Source organism: Gigantopelta aegis, chromosome 12 (assembly GCF_016097555.1).
Source record: "Gigantopelta aegis isolate Gae_Host chromosome 12, Gae_host_genome, whole genome shotgun sequence".
Taxonomy (NCBI): domain Eukaryota; kingdom Metazoa; phylum Mollusca; class Gastropoda; order Neomphalida; family Peltospiridae; genus Gigantopelta; species Gigantopelta aegis.
In genome coordinates, this window is record NC_054710.1 from 1873982 (window position 1) to 1901670 (window position 27689).

At 37.1% G+C, this 27689-nt stretch overlaps 1 protein-coding gene across 1 annotated transcript; it reads left to right on the forward strand.

Moving 5' to 3' along the window:
• The first annotated feature begins 643 nt into the window (after window positions 1-643).
• LOC121386716 (high affinity choline transporter 1-like) lies at window positions 644-25761 on the forward strand. The gene is made up of 10 exons (XM_041517710.1): window positions 644-781; window positions 2633-2842; window positions 8721-8828; window positions 9331-9486; window positions 10102-10250; window positions 11215-11340; window positions 12795-12948; window positions 14778-14885; window positions 19329-19435; window positions 23286-25761. The coding sequence occupies exons 2-10, from the start codon at window positions 2665-2667 to the stop codon at window positions 23811-23813; spliced, it is 1614 nt and encodes a 537-aa protein (XP_041373644.1). The 5' UTR covers window positions 644-781; window positions 2633-2664; the 3' UTR covers window positions 23814-25761.
• Window positions 25762-27689: the final 1928 nt, after the last annotated feature.

The window sequence follows — 27689 nt, forward strand, 5'->3', positions numbered from 1 at the left end:
ACCATGGATCTGACACTGAAAATAATAGATATTTGTGAAAGTTCCCCTCATACTTCTCTATATTCGCGCTGCTTCTTAGACATAATATAGACAGTCCAGCTTGCTGAAGCGTGTGTCCATAACAGCGTGCTTGAATCTGATATATAAGCACGAAAAATAACTATAAATGAAAAAAAGGGGTGGTATGGGTTCTGGTCGATTTTCTATTATGTGGTAATAATTATACACGTATTTTACATTAACACCAGGCAGAACATGTATGCCGTCATTAATCAACGGTGCAACCCCACCCCACTTCATCCCATCGCACTCAGCGCGTTAAAATGGATTGACACTTCTAAGTGACTCCAGCTGGCTACATTTGAGTATTATGATTTAAATATCTCGTATTGGGTAATTTGCATGTTATGAAATATCTGGGTGTTTTAATCGTCGCAGGTTTATTAAAAAATGTTAACATGGGCGGCAATGAGAACTCATTTGGTCCAAGAGAACCTGTACGGCAACAAGAAACTTTTGCGTACTAGACTGAAACCCTCCGCTGAATTTACCTTTTGCTAATCTTTGTATTATAATACGCGTAGGAGAAACAGTCCATCACGAAGATTGCCGACATATACCGAACGTCCACGTGAGTAAACATGATTCATATCGGAGATAACTCATCTTGTTTACTGTAACGACTGTTTACGAAGTCAAGAAAATTATTTATAAAGTATTCTCGAAAAGTATCGTTTACGTTGTTCAACTATAACTTAAATTCAGCTCTGCATATATACAGGTAACTCGATTGACGGTTGACGGTAATTCCTGTTTAGACCTAAACTAAAGGTCATCACACACGGTACAATTTTATTATTTAAAATGAAGTTAATGAGTTAATGAATTTTTTGTATACTTTGGATTAAGTACTGTATTGACGATTTCTGTATGATCGTCTACATTAATAAATATTGGAAAGTGTACCGCCCGTTCCCCCCATTAGTTATCGATCTAAAGAGGGATTTTTTGATGGGGTATATATAGAAAAGTGGGGCATGGGGCCCTAACTCTATCCCTATCCCTAACCCTAACTCTATCCCTAACCCTAACCCTAAACTATTATAAATGATGGGGGGAACGGGTGGAGCTCTTGCCTAAATATTAATAAGAAACTATAAAATTGATTTTGAAAGTTTTATTGTAAATTTTTCTCTAATTAATAATAATAATAAATTATCAAAGATATTGTTCTGAAATTACTGCTTCAAGAGCCCTTTTAATGACTAACTTATAATGAAAATCCTTCACATAAGGTGTGTGTTAAAATAGAGGTTCTGTTATTTTGTTATTAAAGGGACATTCCTGAATTTGCTGCAGTTTCTAAGATGTTATCGACTAACAGAGACTTTTTAACGATTGTAATTACATACCAAATATATTTTCTGCATAAAATATTAGTGGCTGTACATTAAACGTGTTTCTGATCATTCTAATATTTATACTATGTTAAATTTCACTTTATTTCCTAAAATATATTTTTTTTGTACGTACAAAATTATTTGAAGACAAAATCCAATTTGGGCTTCTTACAAATATTAAGACGACCAGAAACACATTGAATATACAGACACTGATATTCTAAACAAGAAAATATAATTAATATGTAAGTTTAATCGTAGAAATATTTAATTTTTCGGAAACATCTTACAATGCAGCAAACTCAGGAATTCATGTCCATTTAATGAAATGTGAATATTTCTGCCTACATGTACAAATGTACCATCCAGTAGGCAAGGATTCCACTTCTAATGTATATATATACAACAGTAAATCTATGTTTGACATTAAATATCATTACATCGATCATTTTCCAGTTCACTGGTAACAAATATTTCACATATTAGTCACTAATACACACACTACATAAAGAAACCAGGGACCAAAACACGTCGAGAACGGTTGTTGGGGTTACTGGGAGGTACCACATGTAAGAAAAGTTGAGAACAGTGTTTTATTCTCTACAACAATTTTGTTTCTGAACGTAAACCAGGCAGTGCATTCCGGACTTCCGCATTTCATATTCTTGTAAGAAATTGCATCGATGTTCATGCGCACTTGTGCAATTGCAAGCAATTTCGGCAATCCGCGTTTAAGCAAAGCCCATTTTATTAAATTTACTTCCGGATTTCGTTTCTCGTACCGATGTTTCGCATGCACTGAAACAATTTCAGAACATCTGCATTTTACATGTAAATTGTAATACAATAAGAACAGTGATAAGATAAAGAATGAATCATAAATAGATGTATACTACAATAATCATCTGGCACACATGTATGATGTAAGGGCGTTAAAAGTAGTAGTAACAGGAATTAAATTCTAATTTTCATATAGTTGTGGTAACTTATGGGTTACAAGGCTATATTTTGTGGTAACCTGTAAATGGGTTACCAGACACAATGCTTATTTCGATGCCTGAGAAAGCTACATATTTAACCACAACATTGTCGATACTCCTTTCTTTTATTTTGTTTCTTATTGAAATGCTTCATTTATATTAATTAATAATTATCAGAATGCCAGATATATACAATATGTTCAATATTGTACCTGAAAAGAAATTAATGGGACATATTTTTACCTTTTGCAGCTTACAGAGTTCTCTCTCTTTAGTAAGACAAGATGGCTGCCAACATAGCTGGCATTGTTGTCCTTGCGGTTTTCTACTTGCTCATCTTTCTGGTTGGCATGGTGGCAGCAAGAAAGGTCAAGGTGAAAGGTCAGCGTGAAGGTCACATTGACGCCTCTTTCGTGGCAGGGCGAGATCTCAACACAGTTGTTGGCATCTTCACAATGATAGGTGAGTTTTAGCAGGGCTTGAAATTTAGTGGCATACCTGGTGAAATAAATTATCTGTTGTGCACACTACACAAGGCTTTAAATATCACTAATTTGGGCACAACATCAGTGTCAATCTGATTAAAATTAGCTCTACTGGTCTACTAGTAGATCTAACAGCATTGTTTGGACTCCCATGTTCAGGTGACATTTCATCTATAAATAACAATTTAAATATCAACCAATTATACTTCGCCGTTTATAATGTTATTTGGGAGCATACAAATTCTAAAAATATTGGTCGAGACTATTTATGCAATAGGCAAACTTGTTGATCTATTTCATCATTGCAAAAACAGGTATACTAGTATAAACAGATTTTATGGCTATACCATCACATTTTTTTTTTCATCTTGAAACAATTTTATATAAAATCTCTTCTTGAAATTAATTTCCGGCATACTTCGTAATCACCCGAATCATTTCGTATACCCTTGGCATAATCCCAAATGTTTTCAAATTCTTTTCAGATCACTGGCATGATTTTGAAAGTAAGGTTTTGATTGGTCGAATGAAAGGTCAACTGGACATGAGGCTGCTGTTAGATCCACATGTAATAGTGGAGATAATATTAATTAGATTGCATCAGTGTATGACAATTTTTTTAAAAGTCACTAGCCACAGGGCTAGTGGGTTTGTAAATTCCACTAGCCCACCAAAATAAAGCACTAGCCCAAATTTCTGATCAATAGAGGTATTTCGCATTCCTATTGCGCATGCGCGCGAAGAGTAACGTCCCTTGACAAAATAGACTGAAACTAGTCTATTTACAAATTGGGGGGCGTGACAGACAGGTTGTTATGGGTGACTTGAGTAGCTTCGTAGGAGACTTTTAAACTTTGGCAACTAACATGTACATATTTCGAATTAGATGGTATAATGGCCATAGAAAACGGTCCGCTGAAATTTACAGCGGAATGGTTCAAATTAAAGGGACATTCCTGAGTTTGCTGCATTGTAAGATGTTTCCGACTAATAAAATATTTCTACGATTAAGTTTACATATTAAATATATTTTATTGTTTAGAATACCAGTGTCTGTATATTCAATGTGTTTCTGATCGTCTTAATATTTGTAAGAAGCCCAGACTGGATTTTGTCTTCAAATAACTTCGTACATAAGAAAAAACAATATTTTAGGAAATAAGATGAAATTTAACATAGTACAAATATTAGAACGATCAGAAACACGTTTAATATACAGCCACTGATATTTTATGCAGAAAAATATATTTGATATGTAATTACAATCGTTAAAAAGTCTCTGTTAGTCGATAACATCTTAAAAATTGCAGCAAACTCGGGAATGTCCCTTTAAAAAGCAGGGCAACAACGTGGACACAGTCTCTGCGACTCGTACCCGAGGGTTTTGATAACGCCAGATTAAAAGACTATCTCGTAAAAAGTATAAACAAAACAGTTGACAGATTCCATAGGTTATGGCATCGACAGGTTATGGCATCGATCGATATATATATTTGACAGAGAGAGAGAGAGAGAGAGAGAGAGAGAGAGAGAGAGAGAGAGAGAGAGAGAGAGAGAGAGAGAGAGAGAGAGAGAGAGAGAGAGAGAGAGAGAGAGAGAGAGAGAGAGATAGAGACACACACACACACACACACACACACACACACATATATATATATATATATATATATATACACACAGTCAAACCTGTCTTAAGCGGCCACACAAGGGAGTAGATAAACGTGGCCGATTAAGACAGGTGGCCGCTGAGTACAGGTTGCCACATATATAGTCTTTAAAACATTTGTTGTTGTTTCTTGTTTTACCGTCTGTACTGCTAATTAACGGATTTGTGCTTCATAGTTGACTATAAATCAACTTTTGACATGTTGTCTCCTTCAGAAATAATGCAAATAGAATATATTAAATGAACCGTTCTCCACAATTTTGTTTTCTTTTTCCATTTAATTATTTAATTCGACTTCATGCGATGTATTGTTATAGTAAGTGAATCTACAAATGTCAAGCGTAGCCTGCCCAGAGGCAATTAGATGCATGTCAGATTCATACTTCCTTGATTGATACACAGTGGAGATGTCGGGACTGAATGGGTACTAGTATTCCTGAAGGTGTGAAGATCAGTTATTTGCTGCACCTTATCGCTGTTGTTAAAATATTCCTTTTATATAAGAGTAAAACTTTACTGTGGCCGCTTAATGCAGGTATTTTAGCGATTTGGGATCCGATTTAGGCCGCGTTAGACAGGTGACCGCTTATTACAGGTGCATTTACATTATAAATCGTTTGGGAGGAAAAAAGTGGCCGCTTAAGGCAGGTGACCGCTGAGTACAGGTGGCCGCTAGGACAGGTTTGACTATATATATATATATATATATATATATATCAGAAGGTGTTTTGTTGCATTTTTCTTAGTGTCTATCTAATTGGGAAAAGTTAAAAAAAGGAATTGATTTTATGCTGTTACATGTATATCCATAAAGTGGGAATTTAAAAAAAGGGGGATTTGAGGGGGGGGGGGGGGGGGGGTTGAAGGTAGGTGCCGTTCTGTTTACCCATACACACATTTTTATACAGTGTCAACATGAACGCATTGGGTATTATACAAAATATATTTATTTTCTTTACTGTTAATGTGTTTTCCACCATATCTAAGTATATAAAATACTAGACGGACCTGTGTAGGAACGTCCTGTACACAGCCGTCATCACTCTATATATATTCATATATCATTATTATTATTATTATTATTATTTAAGGAGTGTCTGTCATCGGGGTATGAACAAAATAAATCATCCGTAAATTGTGTGAATCGGCGAAGCCGTTCTCACATAAGTTTGCGGATGATTTTTTTGTTCATACCTAGATGAACGTAAAAGTAATAACAGACAATACTTATAATTAAATTTGAAACACACTGAGTAATAATAACATTAAAAGTTCATATATATATATATATATATATATATATATATATATATATATATATATATATATATATATTCTGTTGAGTATTGTCCGAAATATACATATATTTTCTGTATATACAAAATATATATTTATTTATTTTATTTACTGTTTACTACCATATCTAAGTAGAGAATACTAGACCGCCCTGTATAGGAACGTTCTGTACGTAGCTGTCCTGACTACATATATTTTTTTTATATTTACACACGCCACGTTATATATTTTATTGAGTATAATTCGAAATATACATATATTTTCTTTATATACAAAATATATATTTATTTTCTTTACTGTTAATGTGTTTTCCACCATATCTAAGTATACTAGACCGCCCTGTGTAGGAACGTCCTGTACAGAACCGGTAAGCTTTTGGTCCCTTATGCGTTCACTGGCTTCCCTCCTACAAAATGTACCGAACAAACCCTCGTACTTAGAGTAACATTAAAATTGTTTCTACGTGAAACGATTACCCACAAACGTTTCCGATATCCATTGGCTGGATATCGATGGAAGGATAACGAATTTCCCGGACATATGCGATTGGAACAGTTAATAATTGAACAATGGTCGTGGCCTCCCATTGCTTTTGCCCCCCAATTTGCAGATAGGTCTATTTTGGCGAGATCTCGCGAAATCTCGCGGTTTGCGTCCTCGAGTAACGGGCACATGCGCAGTGGAATGAGAAAGAGGTCTATTACAACACACTTTATATAGGGCTAAAAAACAAATGATTCAAGGAACCCAACCCCTATAGTACCAAAAAACTCTCTGGTCGACCTGTTTTCTTCTCCTTTGAATATACAAATTTTATTTTTTAATATTTGTTTTAGTATTATTTTATTAGTATTAGTATTATTTAGTGAAAATTTATCTCGACCTGTACAGGTGAATGATTTTTTTTTTTAATTTTTTTTTTAAACTGCATGACCTACCCTATTTTGTCAAGTTTGATCCTAAACCATTTTCCCGTTTTTGCTTTTGCTCTCCCCCCCCACTTACGCATACCCCTCATCCAGAGTGGGTAAGCAGTTTAAAAACACCTCTCTCTAATCGCCCAAAACAAAATTTAATACACAATACAAAGAAGATAATAAACAAGTTATCAGTTATTACCAAATTTATGTCTCGAGTGAAATAATTTTCAATTGTTACAAGCTTTAGCGAGTGACAAGTGAAAATTATTTCATGAGGAAAATAAAAGTTTGAGATATGTTAATCGGACTATGAATAATGATTTTCCAGTATTCAAGAGTAAACATGGTTATAATGTTAAGTGGAAGATAATACTTTGTTATGATGTTATCTCCCATAACTTGAATATCAAGCATTTGGAAATAATTTGGCCCCAGTTCACTGTTCAGTTTTGGACCAAGTTGGTCCTGTCCCATTTAGAGCCAGGTTTTATTTATGTATTAAAATGACATTGTTGAGCCACTGTATGTCTTTACTTGTCTGTTTGAAACTCAAACGTTAATTATTTTAAATGTCCACTTGTATGTGTTATGCTGCACTCCAATCGTCTCGTGCTTATCGTGATAACGGGTCCCTCCATGATAACCACGTCTCCAGTCGTGAATGTCGTTTTAATCACGTCGGAAGTCATGTTCACCAGTGGAGGATGAAAAAGTGTTTCTATTTTCATGACTCTACTTTAATCAGCTTTAAAGACACAACTATTTACAAAACAGTATTTATGGATTTACAAGGCCAATGTGACGAAAATAAATATTATTTAAACCAAAAGTAAGGTAGCCAATTGGTAACTACTAGTAACACGTTGAAGCCTGGTAGATATTATCAAAATGCTTTTATTTAACTTTTAATGAGTACTGTAATTTAAACACACATTTTAGCAGTGCCATTAAAATAGTAATTCGCTTAACTTTGTTTAATACAATTATTGGGTACGAAAATTGATAATGATAGTTAATAGTTGTTCAATGTTTTAGTGGAACCGGACACAAACAGTAACTTGTAATTACTATTTAACAACTAGGAATTACCTCTTCACGAGTTCATTCGAATGCAGTCCTAATAACGGTATTAGTAATGTGCCGTAAAATGGCAGATGAATCGATTTAATGACAAGTATGTATTAGCTGGCTACTAAATATAAGTGGCTGGCGAATAAAATATTATACTTTACAGGCCAGGGAAGAGTAAATTTGAACTTGCTTTGTAGAGCACTGTAGTATACGTTAAACACTTCATGGACTACTCTTTTCGATTAGCAGCAAGAGATCTTTTATATGCACCATCCCACAGAGAGGGTAGTACATACCACAGCCTTTGTTATACCAGTCGTGGTGCAGTGGCTGGAATGAGAAATAGCTCAATGGGCCCACAGATGGGGTAAAATGACGGAGCAAAAGACAATTGCTGCTGAAAATGCAGTTGTGGAGCATTGGCTGGAACGAGAAATAGGTGAATGGGTCCACCGACTGGGATCGATCCCAAACCGACTGCGCATCAAGCAAGCTCTTCACCACTAGCTATGTCCCAGCCCTAGAAGCTATACATAAGCGTTAGCGTGGAAAGTGAAAGGAAATGTCCGTAGTTGCACGAATTAGCTCGATGATGATGATGATGATGATGATCTCGATGATGATGATCTCGATGATGATGATCTCGATGATGATGATGATGATGATGATCTCGATGATGATGATGATCTCGATGATGATGATAATGATGATGATGATGATCTCGATGATGATGATGATGATGATGATGATCTTGATGATGATGATGATGATTTCGATGATGATGATGATCTCGATGATGATGATGATGATGATGATGATCTCGATGATGATGATGATGATCTTGATGATGATGATGATGATGATTGAAACCGTTCTCTCATTCTACTGTTTTTATCTTACAGCTACGACAGTGGGAGGCGGGTACATTAACGGAACAGCCGAGTCGATCGTGTCACAGGGTCTCGTGTGGACGCTGGCTCCGCTAGGAATATTCTTCGGCCTCTCTATAGGTAAGTACACATTCATGGCTTGAAATTGGGTGATAAAAATTCGGTCCAGCATTAAGCTACAAATTCTACTGGCCTGAATCAAAATCTGTCTGTTAAAACATGATTGCCTTTACGGAATTGCATGTTATTTAACTTTGGAGTTCTATATAGTTTGGGGTTTTTTACCTCCCTTTCTTCTGTTAGATCTGTATACCTTCCTTTCTTCTGTTAGGCCTGTGTTACCTTCCTTTCTTCTGTTAGATCTGTATACCTTCCTTTCTTCTGTTAGATCTGTGTTACCTTCCTTTCTTCTGTTAGGTCTGTATACCTTCCTTTCTTCTGTTATATCTGTGTTACCTTCCTTTCTTCTGTTATATCTGTGTTACCTTCCTTTCTTCTGTTAGGTCTGTATTACCTTCCTTTCTTCTGTTAGATCTGTATACCTTCCTTTCTTCTGTTAGATCTGTGTTACCTTCCTTTCTTCTGTTAGGTCTGTGTTACCTTCCTTTCTTCTGATCACCAGGTGGGCTGGTCTATGCTAGACGGATGCGAGATGAACAGTATGTCACTCTGTTGGATCCTATACAGGAGCAGTATGGGAGTTTTGCTGTAGGACTCGTCTACATGGCCTCGTTGTGTGGAGATATCTTCTGGACAGCTTCCATACTCTCCGCATTGGGTAAGTTCTGACTGGTAAAAATATATCTATTAGTAACCATACATTTTATCTGTGTTGATACAGGTTAAGAAAATTCTGCTTGGCTTGAAATTGATACTGCCCCCTGTCTCGTCCGCTTATGGTGATGTGATGTTATTAGATTATTGTGATGATCCCAGAAAAATCCTTTGTAATCCTAAAAAACAGAGGTTAAATTGAAAATGTTTTTGAAGTGTTTGAACCCATTTAGCAAAATATTACAGTCCTAGCCTAGATGGAATGAAAGTTTATCTGCATCTGCCTTGGTCGTATGCCCCAATGCCCTAAAAATTAAACAAAAAATCTCACAGCCAAAATGCCCTAAACTGGTTGTGCCTTGTTTTCCATGTTAGTAAATTTTTATTGGTCATCATACTCAAACATGACTCCTGAAAATGTTTCTGTTACAAAAACAAAACTGTTCACACTTATTTACTTGTTGATATTTGTTGAAGTTTGCACGTGTTGCCCTGCCATTTGGCTGTAATACCCCTAAAAACAATCTCCATTGGTCTACAGCCTGTTGTTTGCCAAATATTGATGCTAATTTGATTCTGGCGAATTGTTGTTTCAGTGTGTTAAAATATCTTGTTCCAGGGACCAGTCTCAGCGTGGTGATCAACGTTGACCTCACCATAGCGATCTGGGCATCGTCGGCAGTAACCGTCATCTACACCACGATTGGTCAGATCGTGGCTGTGGCATATACAGATGTTGCGCAGCTGGTGTTAATAACATTTGGATTGGTAAACAAAATAATTCACGTTCCAACCAGTTCACCATGAGTGGTATAGATCCTTGCTACTACTAAAAAAATATAACAGGTTTCCTCTCTAAGACTACATTGTATATGTCAGAATTATCAAATGTTTGACATCTAATATCTGATAATTAATAAATCAGTGTGCTCTAGTGGTGTTGTTAAACATAAATAAATAAGTTAATAATTGGGTCATCTAGATTTGGTAATGCTCTCTGTAGGTGTTTGCGTCGTAGGAATGAACTTTCTCATCTGACCGGCCTCGGCGGTGTAGTGGTTATACCATCAGACTTCTGGCTGCTAGGTACTGGGTTCATATCCCACCTGAGGCAATGGGGGATTTTTCATGCCAGTACTGACTCCAGCCCAGAGTGAGTGCACCACTAGGCTCAGTGGGTAGGTGTAAGGCCACATACACTGAGTTTCACCCACTTCACGGGTGCGATTATGGGTGTGTCTCCCGAATGTATGACCCCACATGGGGGATGATTACCTGGCATGCACTTCAGGTTCAGTGTACCCCGGGCTCGGGTGATACCGAGATAGCTCAACTGAAAGCAAGTGTGGAGCACTGACCTGTCAAGTAGTCCCATACCGAAATGGAAATACTGCGGCTTCACCATTCATCTCATCATCATCCATGTTTGTAATGTCCATTCAATTTAAAGAAAAAAAACAAAAAAACCCTTTCTCATCTGACCTGTTTGGTTTTATCCTGTCGAGCCAGTGCCCCATGACTGGTATATCAAAGGCTGTGGTATGTGCAATGTTTAATACATCTTTCCTTTCATACTTATTTTCATGCTTATATGGTGTCATGAAACCAAAACAAACTTTATTTGCAGTCGTCAGTATTTTCACAATCATACACACCATAGTCTATTCTAGGTAACCACCCCCAACCCCACCCCCAAATGAGTGATTAATGTAACATTCCTTTCGTTTCCCAGACTCTGAGTGTCCCGTTCGTTCTGACCAATGAGAGAGTGGGAAACATTGGTGCCAACTCAACGGTTTGGATCGGAAGTATCGATAAGGAGTTTGCCGGACTGTGGGCTGATTTACTTATTGCAATGGTGAGTATAACAAGGTGTATACTACCCAATCAAATACCATAGACAACAATAGTAGTATATGTGGCTAAAACCTGACAGCGACATAAACGCCACAGATATAAATGCTACCACCCCTCATTGTTAAAGTGAATCAGAAAAAATTGGGGGTCAAGCTGCTCATTTCTGAGATAACGGGTAGCGTCTATGACTACCCATGATCGGCACAAACTTCGAGTACTTTTTAATTTTTACAGATACCCCATACATGCTTCAAGCACAAGACTACTTAACACAGTGGTACTAGATGAAATAAAATTGCATACATTTTTTTCCCAAATGAAACTATTTTTTTTTTACAACCAACAAACTCACATTTATCACTAATCACAGGACTTGTGGTGTTCACTTCTCTATCAAATGTTGGGTGCACCTCGAACTTTGACCCAGCTGGAAGTTATTTGGTTTAGTACTACCCACAGGTTGATATCCCTCAGTGGTGATGTCGACAAACATGTCCACTGAAATTAATACGACTGAAAGACATAAATAATGTATATTAAGTATGTGGACAAATGGCATACTGGTATCAAGTGTAAGTAAATTTGGATTTGTTTCAAAACAGCGTGGAGGGGGATGAAATAAAATGCATTTGAAACAAAAAGCACATCTTACTGTTTATTGCATCAACACAGCTTTTGCATATGAAAATGGTTCAGTTTTTCAGCATGTGCATGCATTGCCTGCACTCGTTACAGTATAAAAACAACTTTTTTCTTTTCCTTTTTTTTCTTTTTTTAATATACCTCAATAACTAATGTTGAAAAAAATGCTGTTTTATTGCGAAAAAAACAAAACAAGTTATGTTTTTATTTGTTTCAAATGCATTTTGTTCCATTTCAGGGAGGTTACATACTCAAAACGTCAATATCAGTAGTCAGTAGATATGGCCCTGAATATAAACACCTGTCTGCAGTATGCACCCTTTTTAAATTGCTGTCACAATACTCTACTAAAATCAATTTGCAACTGCACTTGACTGTGGTCACCAAACTGTCTAAATTTTAAATATTGATTCCATTTACATTGCAGAATGTACACTTTCAAGGGAGACAACTCATTTCATTCAGATAAACAAACATTTAAATATCTTTTTCTTCCCGTACTTAAAATCAGTTTCTAATGGCACTTGACTATCACTACATAATTGTCTGAATTTCTACTACTGTGAATCTGTTTTCATTTCATAATGTACCACAGACTTTTCAAGGGACACAACTCACTTCATCCAGATAAACAAACATTTAAATATCTTTTTCTTCCCGTACTTAAAATCAGTTTCCAACGGCACTTGACTATCACTACATAATTGTCTGATTTTCTATGACTGTTTCCATTTCATATTGTACCATAGACGCAACTCATTTCCTTCAGATGAGCAAACATTTAAATATTTGTGTTTGATTTTTGTATTCCAGACGTTTGGCACGATCCCATGGCAGGCATATTTCCAGCGCGTTCTGTCGGTGAAGAGCGGGAAGCAGGCGCAGATTCTGTCCATCGTGGGCGCGTGTGGGGCCGTTGTTCTCGTCATTCCGTCCATTCTCATAGGAGCCGCCGCGGTCAGCGCTGGTACGGTCGTCATCGGCAACATATTTTTATCCTGCAGCCACTGGTTTTATTGACAGATTATCATGGCAGATAAAGCCAAGTCATGGGCAGGACGTAGCCCAGTGGTACAGTGCTCGTTTGATGCGCGGCCGGTCTGGGATCGATCCTCGTCGGTGGGCCTATTGGGCTATTTCTCTTTCCAGCCAGTGCACCACGACTGGTATATCAAAGGCCATGATATGTACTACCCTGTCTGTGGGATGGTGCATATAAAAGATCCCTTGCTGCTAATCGAAAAGAGTAGTCCATGTAGTGGCGACAGCGGGTTTCCTCTCTCAATATCTATGTGGTCCTTAACCATATGTCTAACGCCATATAACTGTAAATAAAATGTGTTTAGTGTGTTGTTAAATAAAAATTTCTTCACTCATGGGTGATGTCACATGCATAGCTACATTACAAAATTGCTCATTTGACCTCTACATGTAGGTCATCATATAGTATAGTTGAAGTAACAGAAATAATAGTTTTTTCTCTTAATTTTTATGGTCTGCAGGTTAAAAATAATAAATTAATGATGTAGGTTATTGGCTTTATCCTGTTTAGACCGAATGAGAAATTCCCATTCTTACCTTCACAGGATAAACCCAATATCCAACATCATTAAAGGGACATTCCTGAGTTTGCTGCATTGTAAGATGTTTCCGACTAATAAAATATTCCTACGATTAAACTTACATATTAAATATATTTTCTTGTTGAGAATATCAGTGTCTGTATATTCAACGTGTTTCTGGTCATCTTAATACTTGTAAAAAGCCCAAACTGGATTTTGTCTTTGTACCTATGAAAAAAAATATTTTAGGAATTAAAATGAAATTTAACCTAGTACAAATATTAGAACGATCAGAAACATGTTTAATATACAGCTGCTAATATTTTTCAGAAAAATATATTTAATATGTAATAACAATAGTTAAAAAGTCTCTGTTAGTCGATAACATCTTAAAAATTGCAGCAAACTCAGGAATGTCCCTTTAACTAGACTTGTTGTAGCCCAGTAAAGCACTCGTCTGACGTGTGCTCGGTTTAACATTGATCATTATTGGTGGGCCCAGTGGGATATTTCTCGTTCCAGCCAGTGCATCTCGACTTGTATATCAAAGGCTGTGGTATGTGCTGTCCTATCTGGAACGGTGCATATAAAAGATCCCTTGCTACTAATGGAATTGTTTGTTTTGTTTAACAACACCACTAGAGCACTTTGATTTATTAATCATCAGCTATTGGATATCAAACATTTGGTAATTTTGACATATAGTCTTAGAGACGAAACCCGCTATATTTTTTCCATCAGTAGCAAGGAATTTTTTATATGCATCACTCCACAGTCGGGATAGCACATACCATGGCCTTTGACATACCAGTCATGGTTCTCTGCATCCTAGTTGTGTTGTTACAGGTATACAAAATGACTTTTATTAACCATATGGTTAAAAATATCTTGGTACATATCAAAGTGATACGTCCCACTAGTGAGATGTAACATTTCGAAGTCACACGAGTGACGTCATCGATTGGCACACTACAGCCTTGTATGAATGTCAGCCAACTGAGTTGTGTGATATAAATTAAGATCGATTATGAGTAATAAATAGGATATTAAATTCGCTACCATTTTGTATCATGTTTATATCCTTCGTGAAATAATTGTCATTGTCACTCACTAAAGCTCGTGACAGCTGAAAATGTATTCACTCAGGACATAAACATGATACAAAATGGACGCTTGTTTAATATCCTATAATAACATTACGCTAATTTTATTACCATTTGTTTCTGTGTTGTAGATTGGTCGGGTACGAAACTGGAAGCGTCGTCCATGGACTCAAGAACCAGCAGTATGATTCTGCCTCTTGTCCTCCACGAGTTCACTCCCACGGCTGTCGCTATTTTAGGTCAGTTATACAGACTTTACGCTCACTCCCACAGCTGTCGCTATTTTAGGTCAGTTATACAGACTTTACGCTCACTCCCACAGCTGTCGCTATTTTAGGTCAGTTATACAGACTTTACGCTCACTCCCACAGCTGTCGCTATTTTAGGTCAGTTATACAGACTTTACGCTCACTCCCACAGCTGTCGCTATTTTAGGTCAGTTATACAGACTTTACGCTCACTCAAACAGCTGTCGCTATTTTAGATCAGTTATACAGACTTTACGCTCACTCCCACAGCTGTCGCTATTTTAGGTCAGTTATACAGACTTTACACTCATTCCAACAGCTGTCGCTATTGTAGGTCAGTTATACAGACTTTACGCTCACTCCCACGGCTGTCGCTATTGTAGGTCAGTTATACAGACTTTACGCTCACTCCCACGGCTGTCGCTATTTTAGGTCAGTTATACAGACTTTACGCTCACTCCAATGGCTGTCGCTATTGTAGGTCAGTTATACAGACTTTACCCTCACTCCCACAGCTGTTGCTATTTTAGGTCAGTTATACAGACTTTACGCTCACTCCCACAGCTGTCGCTATTGTAGGTCAGTTATACAGACTTTACGCTCACTCCAACAGCTGTCGCTATTGTAGGTCAGTTATACAGACTTTACGCTCACTCCCACGGCTTATAGCTATTTTAGGTCAGTTATACAGACTTTACGCTCACTCCAACAGCTGTTGCTATTGTAGGTCAGTTATACAGACTTTACGCTCACTCCAACAGCTGTTGCTATTTTAGGTCAGTTATACAGACTTTACGCTCACTCCAACAGCTGTTGCTATTGTAGGTCAGTTATACAGACTTTACGCTCACTCCAACAGCTGTTGCTATTGTAGGTCAGTTATACAGACTTTACGCTCAATCCCACGGCTGTTGCTATTTTAGGTCAGTTATACAGACTTTACGCTCACTCCCACGGCTGTCGCTATTTTAGGTCAGTTATACAGACTTTACACTCACTCCAACAGCTGTCGCTATTTTAGGTCAGTTATACAGACTTTATGCTCACTCCCACAGCTGTCGCTATTTTAGGTCAGTTATACAGACTTTAAGCTCACTCCACGGCTGTCGCTATTTTAGGTCAGTTATACAGACTTTACGCTCACTCCCACGGCTGTCGCTATTTTAGGTCAGTTATACAGACTTTACGCTCACTCCCACGGCTGTCGCTATTTTAGGTCAGTTATACAGACTTTACGCTCACTCCCACGGCTGTCGCTATTTTAGGTCAGTTATACAGACTTTACGCTCACTCCCACAGCTGTTGCTATTTTAGGTCAGTTATACAGACTTTATGCTCACTCCCACAGCTGTCGCTATTGTAGGTCAGTTATACAGACTTTACGCTCACTCCAACAGCTGTCGCTATTGTAGGTCAGTTATACAGACTTTACGCTCACTCCCACGGCTTATAGCTATTTTAGGTCAGTTATACAGACTTTACGCTCACTCCAACAGCTGTTGCTATTGTAGGTCAGTTATACAGACTTTACGCTCACTCCAACAGCTGTTGCTATTTTAGGTCAGTTATACAGACTTTACGCTCACTCCAACAGCTGTTGCTATTGTAGGTCAGTTATACAGACTTTACGCTCACTCCAACGGCTGTTGCTATTGTAGGTCAGTTATACAGACTTTACGCTCACTCCCACGGCTGTTGCTATTTTAGGTCAGTTATACAGACTTTACGCTCACTCCCACGGCTGTCGCTATTTTAGGTCAGTTATACAGACTTTACACTCACTCCAACAGCTGTCGCTATTTTAGGTCAGTTATACAGACTTTACGCTCACTCCCACAGCTGTCGCTATTTTAGGTCAGTTATACAGACTTTAAGCTCACTCCACGGCTGTCGCTATTTTAGGTCAGTTATACAGACTTTACGCTCACTCCCACGGCTGTCGCTATTTTAGGTCAGTTATACAGACTTTACGCTCACTCCCACGGCTGTCGCTATTTTAGGTCAGTTATACAGACTTTACGCTCACTCCCACGGCTGTCGCTATTTTAGGTCAGTTATACAGACTTTACGCTCACTCAAACAGCTGTCGCTATTTTAGATCAGTTATACAGACTTTACGCTCACTCCCACAGCTGTCGCTATTTTAGGTCAGTTATACAGACTTTACACTCATTCCAACAGCTGTCGCTATTGTAGGTCAGTTATACAGACTTTACGCTCACTCCCACGGCTGTCGCTATTGTAGGTCAGTTATACAGACTTTACGCTCACTCCCACGGCTGTCGCTATTTTAGGTCAGTTATACAGACTTTACGCTCACTCCAATGGCTGTCGCTATTGTAGGTCAGTTATACAGACTTTACGCTCACTCCCACAGCTGTTGCTATTTTAGGTCAGTTATACAGACTTTACGCTCACTCCCACAGCTGTCGCTATTGTAGGTCAGTTATACAGACTTTACGCTCACTCCAACAGCTGTCGCTATTGTAGGTCAGTTATACAGACTTTACGCTCACTCCCACGGCTTATAGCTATTTTAGGTCAGTTATACAGACTTTACGCTCACTCCAACAGCTGTTGCTATTGTAGGTCAGTTATACAGACTTTACGCTCACTCCAACAGCTGTTGCTATTTTAGGTCAGTTATACAGACTTTACGCTCACTCCAACAGCTGTTGCTATTGTAGGTCAGTTATACAGACTTTACGCTCACTCCAACGGCTGTTGCTATTGTAGGTCAGTTATACAGACTTTACGCTCAATCCCACGGCTGTTGCTATTTTAGGTCAGTTATACAGACTTTACGCTCACTCCCACGGCTGTCGCTATTTTAGGTCAGTTATACAGACTTTACACTCACTCCAACAGCTGTCGCTATTTTAGGTCAGTTATACAGACTTTACGCTCACTCCCACAGCTGTCGCTATTTTAGGTCAGTTATACAGACTTTAAGCTCACTCCACGGCTGTCGCTATTTTAGGTCAGTTATACAGACTTTACGCTCACTCCCACGGCTGTCGCTATTTTAGGTCAGTTATACAGACTTTACGCTCACTCCCACGGCTGTCGCTATTTTAGGTCAGTTATACAGACTTTACGCTCACTCCCACGGCTGTCGCTATTTTAGGTCAGTTATACAGACTTTACGCTCACTCCCACAGCTGTTGCTATTTTAGGTCAGTTATACAGACTTTATGCTCACTCCCACAGCTGTCGCTATTGTAGGTCAGTTATACAGACTTTACGCTCACTCCAACAGCTGTCGCTATTGTAGGTCAGTTATACAGACTTTACGCTCACTCCCACGGCTTATAGCTATTTTAGGTCAGTTATACAGACTTTACGCTCACTCCAACAGCTGTTGCTATTGTAGGTCAGTTATACAGACTTTACGCTCACTCCAACAGCTGTTGCTATTTTAGGTCAGTTATACAGACTTTACGCTCACTCCAACAGCTGTTGCTATTGTAGGTCAGTTATACAGACTTTACGCTCACTCCAACGGCTGTTGCTATTGTAGGTCAGTTATACAGACTTTACGCTCACTCCCACGGCTGTTGCTATTTTAGGTCAGTTATACAGACTTTACGCTCACTCCCACGGCTGTCGCTATTTTAGGTCAGTTATACAGACTTTACACTCACTCCAACAGCTGTCGCTATTTTAGGTCAGTTATACAGACTTTACGCTCACTCCCACAGCTGTCGCTATTTTAGGTCAGTTATACAGACTTTAAGCTCACTCCACGGCTGTCGCTATTTTAGGTCAGTTATACAGACTTTACGCTCACTCCCACGGCTGTCGCTATTTTAGGTCAGTTATACAGACTTTACGCTCACTCCCACGGCTGTCGCTATTTTAGGTCAGTTATACAGACTTTACGCTCACTCCCACGGCTGTCGCTATTTTAGGTCAGTTATACAGACTTTACGCTCACTCCCACGGCTGTCGCTATTTTAGGTCAGTTATACAGACTTTACGCTCACTCCCACGGCTGTCGCTATTTTAGGTCAGTTATACAGACTTTACGCTCACTCCCACGGCTGTCGCTATTTTAGGTCAGTTATACAGACTTTACGCTCACTCCCACGGCTGTCGCTATTTTAGGTCAGTTATACAGACTTTACGCTCACTCCCACGGCTGTCGCTATTTTAGGTCAGTTATACAGACTTTACGCTCACTCCCACGGCTGTCGCTATTTTAGGTCAGTTATACAGTCTATAGCTAATTTATGAGATATACAAAATTGTTGGGTCTGGTAGGGGACATATATATTGCTTTAGCAGTACTCTCATAACGTTAGTTCTTTCCGCTACGCTAATATAATTCAGGTAACATAAACCATCGGTTACCGAGTAGGTGAAAATCACTTGAAACAAGTCGTGGTTTTGTAACATTTTAAAATTACTGTCCCCGCTATATTTGTGTTTTAGGCTTGGGTGCGCTGTCGGCCGCGGTGATGTCATCGATGGACAGCAGCATCCTCGGTTCCAGCACGATGTTCACTCACAACATCTACAACAACGTCATCAGAAAACAGGTGACACACTTTTCACGTATGAAGTGTTCAGGCACAAAAACAGATAAACGCCATTTTATTTAAAAAAAACAAGACTTGTACTATCATTACTCAGTTGAAGGTTGTTATGTTCTGATTTTCATACTCATTTTTTAAAATTTTGTCCTTTTTTTTACTTCACTTATTTCAACTTAAGATCGCCCATTGGGGACTTGATATGTTTTACATAGAAAGCATAACAAAAAAAGCTCTTTTGCAGAAAATTACTAAAAGGATTTTGCATCTGAACTCTTCATATATCTTTTAATTGTTATTACACAGACTGACCGCCGTTTGAAGTTTAATTCTACAAACATAGTGAACTATTTACACACTATTACTACCAGTCTATTGCTAATTACTACCAGTCTATAGCTAATTAATACCAGTCTATAGCTAATTACTACCAGTCTATAGCTAATTACTACCAGTCTATAGCTACTTAATACCAGTCTATAGCTAATTAATACCAGTCTATAGCTAATTACTACCAGTCTATATTAATTAATACCAGTCTATAGCTAATTACTACCAGTCTATAGCTAATTAATACCAGTCTATAGCTATTTACTACCAGTCTATAGCTACTTAATACCAGTCTGTTGCTAATTACTACCAGTCTATTGCTAATTACTACCAGTCTATAGCTAATTATTACCAGTCTATATTAATTAATACCAGTCTATAGCTAATTACTAACAGTCTGTTGCTAATTAATACCAGTCTATAGCTAATTACTACCAGTCTATAGCTAATTACTACCAGTCGGTAGCTACTTAATACCAGTCTATAGCTAATTACTACCAGTCTGTTGCTAATTACTACCAGTCTATACCTAATTACTACCAGTCTATAGCTAATTAATACCAGTCTATAGCTAATTACTACCAGTCTGTTGCTAATTAATACCAGTCTATAGCTAAAAAAATTACTACCAGTCTATAGCTAATTACTACCAGTCTATATTAATTAATACCAGTCTATAGCTAATTACTACCAGTCTATTGCTAATTACTACCAGTCTATAGCTAATTACTACCAGTCTGTAGCTAATTACTACCAGTCTATATTAATTAATACCAGTCTATAGCTAATTACTACTAGTCTATAGCTAATTACTACCAGTGTATATTAATTAATACCAGTCTATAGCTAATTACTACCAGTCTGTTGCTAATTAATACCAGTCTATTGCTAATTACTACCAGTGTATATTAATTAATACCAGTCTATAGCTAATTAATACCAGTCTATAGCTAATTAATACCAGTCTATAGCTACTTAATACCAGTCTGTTGCTAATTAATAACAGTCTATAGCTAATTAATACCAGTCTGTTGCTAATTAATACCAGTCTATATTAATTAATACCAGTCTATTGCTAATTAATACCAGTCTATAGCTAATTAATACCAGTCTATAGCTAATTACTACCAGTCTGTTGCTAATTACTACCAGTCTGTTGCTAATTACTACCAGTCTATAGCTAAAGACAATTACTACCATTCTATAGCTAATTAATACCAGTCTATAGCTAATTACTACCAGTCTGTTGCTAATTACTACCAGTCTGTTGCTAATTACTACCAGTCTATAGCTAAAGACAATTACTACCAGTCTATAGCTAATTAATACCAGTCTATAGCTAATTACTACCAGTCTGTTGCTAATTAATACCAGTCTATAGCTAATTACTACCAGTCTATAGCTAATTACTACCAGTCTGTTGCTAATTACTACCAGTCTATAGCTAATTACTACCAGTCTGTTGCTAATTAATACCAGTCTATATTAATTAATACAACTTATTGCTAATTAATACCAGTCTATAGCTAATTAATACCAGTCTATAGCTAATTACTACCAGTCTGTTGCTAATTAATACCAGTCTATAGCTAATTACTACCAGTCTATAGCTAATTAATACCAGTCTATAGCTAAAGACAATTACTACCATTCTATAGCTAATTAATACCAGTCTATAGCTACTTAATACCAGTCTATAGCTAATTAATACCAGTCTATAGCTAATTACTACCAGTCTATATTAATTAATACCAGTCTATAGCTAATTACTACCAGTCTATAGCTAATTAATACCAGTCTATAGCTATTTACTACCAGTCTATAGCTACTTAATACCAGTCTGTTGCTAATTACTACCAGTCTATTGCTAATTACTACCAGTCTATAGCTAATTATTACCAGTCTATATTAATTAATACCAGTCTATAGCTAATTACTAACAGTCTGTTGCTAATTAATACCAGTCTATAGCTAATTACTACCAGTCTATAGCTAATTACTACCAGTCGGTAGCTACTTAATACCAGTCTATAGCTAATTACTACCAGTCTGTTGCTAATTACTACCAGTCTATACCTAATTACTACCAGTCTATAGCTAATTAATACCAGTCTATAGCTAATTACTACCAGTCTGTTGCTAATTAATACCAGTCTATAGCTAAAAAAATTACTACCAGTCTATAGCTAATTACTACCAGTCTATATTAATTAATACCAGTCTATAGCTAATTACTACCAGTCTATTGCTAATTACTACCAGTCTATAGCTAATTACTACCAGTCTGTAGCTAATTACTACCAGTCTATATTAATTAATACCAGTCTATAGCTAATTACTACTAGTCTATAGCTAATTACTACCAGTGTATATTAATTAATACCAGTCTATAGCTAATTACTACCAGTCTGTTGCTAATTAATACCAGTCTATTGCTAATTACTACCAGTGTATATTAATTAATACCAGTCTATAGCTAATTAATACCAGTCTATAGCTAATTAATACCAGTCTATAGCTACTTAATACCAGTCTGTTGCTAATTAATAACAGTCTATAGCTAATTAATACCAGTCTGTTGCTAATTAATACCAGTCTATATTAATTAATACCAGTCTATTGCTAATTAATACCAGTCTATAGCTAATTAATACCAGTCTATAGCTAATTACTACCAGTCTGTTGCTAATTACTACCAGTCTGTTGCTAATTACTACCAGTCTATAGCTAAAGACAATTACTACCATTCTATAGCTAATTAATACCAGTCTATAGCTAATTACTACCAGTCTGTTGCTAATTACTACCAGTCTGTTGCTAATTACTACCAGTCTATAGCTAAAGACAATTACTACCAGTCTATAGCTAATTAATACCAGTCTATAGCTAATTACTACCAGTCTGTTGCTAATTAATACCAGTCTATAGCTAATTACTACCAGTCTATAGCTAATTACTACCAGTCTGTTGCTAATTACTACCAGTCTATAGCTAATTACTACCAGTCTGTTGCTAATTAATACCAGTCTATATTAATTAATACAACTTATTGCTAATTAATACCAGTCTATAGCTAATTAATACCAGTCTATAGCTAATTACTACCAGTCTGTTGCTAATTAATACCAGTCTATAGCTAATTACTACCGATCTATAGCTAATTACTACCAGTCTATAGCTAATTAATACCAGTCTGTTGCTAATTAATACCAGTCTATTGCTAATTACTACCAGTCTATAGCTAATTAATACCAGTCTATAGCTAATTACTACCAGTCTATATTAATTAATACCAGTCTATTGCTAATTACTACCAGTCTATAGCTAGTTAATACCAGTCTATAGCTAATTACTACCAGTCTACTCTATCTACAGGCTACAAACTATTTACTGACACACTGTTAAAAACAGTCTATTGTTAGGTAAGACCAGTCTATTGCTAATTAATACCAGTCTATTGTAAACATACAATGGTTGCAATAAAGATTGTATTGCTTATTAATACCAGTCTATTCTCTGTCTTCAGGCGTCGAACTGGGAACTGCTTCTAGTACAGCGGTTCACCATTGTGGTACTCGGACTGCTGTCAACAGTTATCTCCCTTCATGTGCCAATCATCTACGGTCTGTTCATCCTCGCGGCCGACATCGTCTTCGTCATCGTTCTACCACAGCTCACGTGCAGCCTCTTTCTCAAACGGACTAACGGGTACGGGTCTGTCGCGGGTTTCCTTGTTGGGACTCTTCTCAGACTCGGTGCAGGTGAGTTCTCGTTTTCCTTCGAGCCGTTCATTTTCTACCCGTTCTACGACGACAAGTTGGGACAGCTGTTTCCATTCCGGACGTTTTCGATGTTGTGTTCGTGCCTGACGATCATGTTCGTGTCAGAGTTGGCAAGGTATCTGTTCGAGGGCAAAGTGATTCCGTCAGGTTGTGATGTTTTACAAGCCTTCAAACGGGCGGAGAGGTATTTCGTACGAACTGTGTCAGTCACCGAGGAGTCAAAGATGCATATTGAAGAGAGTGAGATGAAAAGCTACACAAATGTGTCGTAAATGTGAAATTGTTTGTAATCTGTCCACGTGTGATATTAACAGATATTATGAAACTTGTGAGAGTGCTAGTCTAAATATATTCATTGTATGTATGCAGGCCCGTGGCGGTGTGCAGAAATTTATTCAAGGAGGGGTATAGGTTATATTGAGAAAAGTTTCCAGGCGGGGTCGTCATACTACTCCAGAAAATATTGTTACAAAAGAGAAAATAAGTTTGAGAATTTTTTGGGGTGGGGGGCGTAATGAACAGAGAACAACATTTCCATTTCAATAGTTTTTTATTGTTCATAAGTGTAAAAACATTATTAAATTTATTAAATTTGACACATATAACGTATAAAAAATTTACCTAGTATAGATATGTTATATTTTTTGTGTACGAAGCAAAAATGGTGGTGCGGAAAGTGTGTGTCGTCAACATTAATTGATTTTATTGTTGAATTGTATACTGTACCTTCCAAATATGATTTTATTGTTGAATTGTATACTGTACCTTCCAAATATGATTTCATTTGGAAACAATTATATCATTCCAGTATGATAGATTGTTGAGAGAAAAAACGTGACACTGCCATTTTAACACTGGCAGACCTGAACACTATATGTAAGTTTGGTTAATCTACAAAACTATAACATATCCTGGCTGATTTGTTATTTACTTAGTGCTAATATTATATGTGTAATACTGTGTGATTTTATTTGGTGTTTTCAAAGCTGAAGTGCTGCTGTATATTTACCATGTTCCCTTAAATATTTATATAACTTTTGTGTGTATTTTATGTTGAGTTGTGATATTATCTAATTGCTTGCTGATGGCTGAAAGTTTACACAGCCATGGAGAAGCCAACATGTGAAGAGTTCACACACAAAAACCGATAACCACTGTTTTATTAAAAAACCGATAACTGCTGTTTTATCCCAAAACCAATAAATGCTGTTTTATCCCCAAAACCAATAAACGCCATTTTATCCAAAAACTGATAAATGCTGTTTTATTAAAAAAACGATAAACGCAGTTCTATCCAAAAAACAATAAACGCAGTTTTATCCAAAAATCGATAAACGCTGTTTTATTCAAAAAACGATAAACGCAGTTTTATCCAAAAATTGATAAATGCTGTTTTATCCAAAAAACGATAAACGCCGTTTTATCCAAAAAAACGATAAACACTGTTTTAAGAAAAAAATGATAAATGCCGTTTTATCCCAAAATCAACTTCTATGAATACTGTTATTACTCAGTTCAAGGTGTTATATTCTGATTTTCTCACTCGTTTTTTTTTAATTCTGTCCTTTCTTTACTTTACTTATTTCAACTTAAGATTGCCCATTGTGGACGTGATATGTTTTACATAGAAAGGCATAACAATAAAAATTCTTTTGCAGACAATTACTAACATGGATGTTTCGGTTTTTGCATCTGAACTCTTCATATATACATGTATGCCTCTTATAGTTACAGACCCTAGTTTTAACCCATGAAATTTGTTTTTTGTTTTGTTTAATGACACCACTAGAGTACATTGATTTATTAATCATCAACTATTGGATGTCTACCATATCGTAATTTAGACATGTAGTCATAGAGAGGAAATCCACTAATTTTATCATTTGTAGCAAGGGATCTTTTATATGTACCATCCCACAGACAGGATAGCACATACCACAGCCTTTGATATAATAGTCGTGTTGCATTGGTTGCGATGATAAATAGCCCGATGGCTAGACAGACCGTGCATCAAGGGAGCATTTTACCACTGGGCTACCCCATGAAAATGGGCACAAATCTGGTTAACAATAATCTTTAAATGTTTAACACATCTGGATAAAGTTAGAGCAGAGTGAAATAAGTAAAGTAAACTTTGTTTTATTTAATGACGCCACTAGAGCACATTGATTTTTTATCTTATCGGCTATTGGACGTCAAATATATGGTCATTCTGATACTGTTTTTTAGAGGAAACCCGCTGTCGCCACATAGGCTACTCTTTTACGACAGGCAACATGGGATCTTTTATTTGCGCTTCCCACAGACAGGATAGCACAAACCATGGCCTTTGTTGAACCAGTTATGGATCACTGGTCGGTGCAAGTGGTTTACACCTACCCATTGAGCCTTGCGGAACACTCACTCTGGGTTTGGAGTCAGTATCTGGGTTAAAAATCCCATGCCTCGACTGGGATCCGAACCCAGTACCTACCAGCCTGTAGACCGATGGCCTAACCACGCCACCGAGGCCGGTAGAGTGAAACAAGAGTCTGTGATATTGAGAGGAGGAAAATGCCTTTACTAATAGACTAGAGTAAAGTTTGTTTTATTTAACGACGCCGCTAGAGCACATTGATTTTTTATCTTATCATCGGCTATTGGACGTCAAACATATGGTCATTCTGACACTGTTTTTAGAGGAAACCCGCTGTCGCCACATAGGCTACTCTTTTTACGACAGGCAGCAAAGGATCTTTTATTTGCGCTTCCCACAGGCAGGATAGCACAAACCATGGCCTTTGTTGAACCAGTTATGGATCACTGGTCGGTGCAAGTGGTTTACACCTACCCATTGAGCCTTGCGGAGCACTCACTCAGGGTTTGGAGTCGGTATCTCGATTAAAAATCCCATGCCTCGACTGGGATCCGAACCCAGTACCTACCAGCCTGTAGACCGATGGCCTGCCACGACGCCACCGAGGCCGGTTTAATAGACTAGAGATGCATTTTTTAAAGATATTTAAAAATATATTTCATGGTATTTGAAACATCAGCACGACTATAAACACTTCAGATGTACAGAAGTGGATAATCTAAACAATAAAATATAAGTAATGTCTAATTTCATTTATCAAAAATGGCTTTAATAGTGAAAAATATGTCATAGTGCTTAAAAACTAGGGTCTGTTACTTTAAATATTTGGATCACTGCCTTGTTCCTCTCATTGTATTATCCTCATTGTAATAATCTCATTTTGTCTGAATCAAAACTTGCCCATCTGCCATTGTGATTTATCTAGAAATTAATGTACATGTTTATCTATGTTTTTTATTTTTATTTGTGGATATTGTGGATCATGAATAACATAGGTGAAATTACGGGCATTATCAATATGTCATGTTTAAAGTGACTGTAATCAATGATATGTTTTATATATGTAACATGACATACATATATAATCAGTGACTGCCGTTTGACGATCATGCCCACGCCCGTATAGCGCCTCTAAATCATATCTCGGCTTGAAAAAAACCCTGCTCCCCTTAACAAATTTGTAAGGTGAAAATTTTATACTGTTAACTTATATAATTTTTGAGAAATTGAAACTGAAACCAAAAGCTTTTGTTCAGAAAAAGAAAACAGTTGTGTCTTCCTTAATACAACATGTATCAACTGTTCTCATTGGACGTATGTAAGCGAAAGTCGTACTGTCTATCGGAATATTCCGATCATTCGGAACACTTTGGCCTATTTCTATTCGTAATCAGCCGATGTGTTCCGAATTATCATGAATTTGCAGAACGGGTGGGTGAGGTGTATTGCTTTTGTAGCAATCTGGCAAATTAATTGTAACCAATGTCAAAATAAAATGATATTCCTATGTTTATTTACTAGTAACTCCCTGTTATATTTCATTATCGGTTTTTAAGTTTTACTTTCATAATGTTCGTGTGTTGTCCGGGGGCGGAAATTATCATTTGCCGAATTTGTTGTGTGCACTTACGCCTGACGTCGGTGAACAGTGATTAATAGATAACTGTTTGACAATGGTGGCTTATAGTGAGAGTCATAAAGTTAATCAGTGATAATGGTTATTAAATTTATATCTGTTTGATAGTTATTAGTGGTAACCTTGTTAATATGACTGAAATGAAAAGTAAGGATG

Coding starts and splice junctions, on each gene's coding strand:
- LOC121386716 (XM_041517710.1), top strand. CDS start 2,665: ATGGCTGCCAACATAGCTGGCATTGTTGTCCTTGCGGTTTTCTACTTG. Junction 10,251..11,214: donor TGTTAATAACATTTGGATTG/GTAAACAAAATA, acceptor TTCGTTTCCCAG/ACTCTGAGTGTCCCGTTCGT. Junction 19,436..23,285: donor ACAACGTCATCAGAAAACAG/GTGACACACTTT, acceptor CTCTGTCTTCAG/GCGTCGAACTGGGAACTGCT.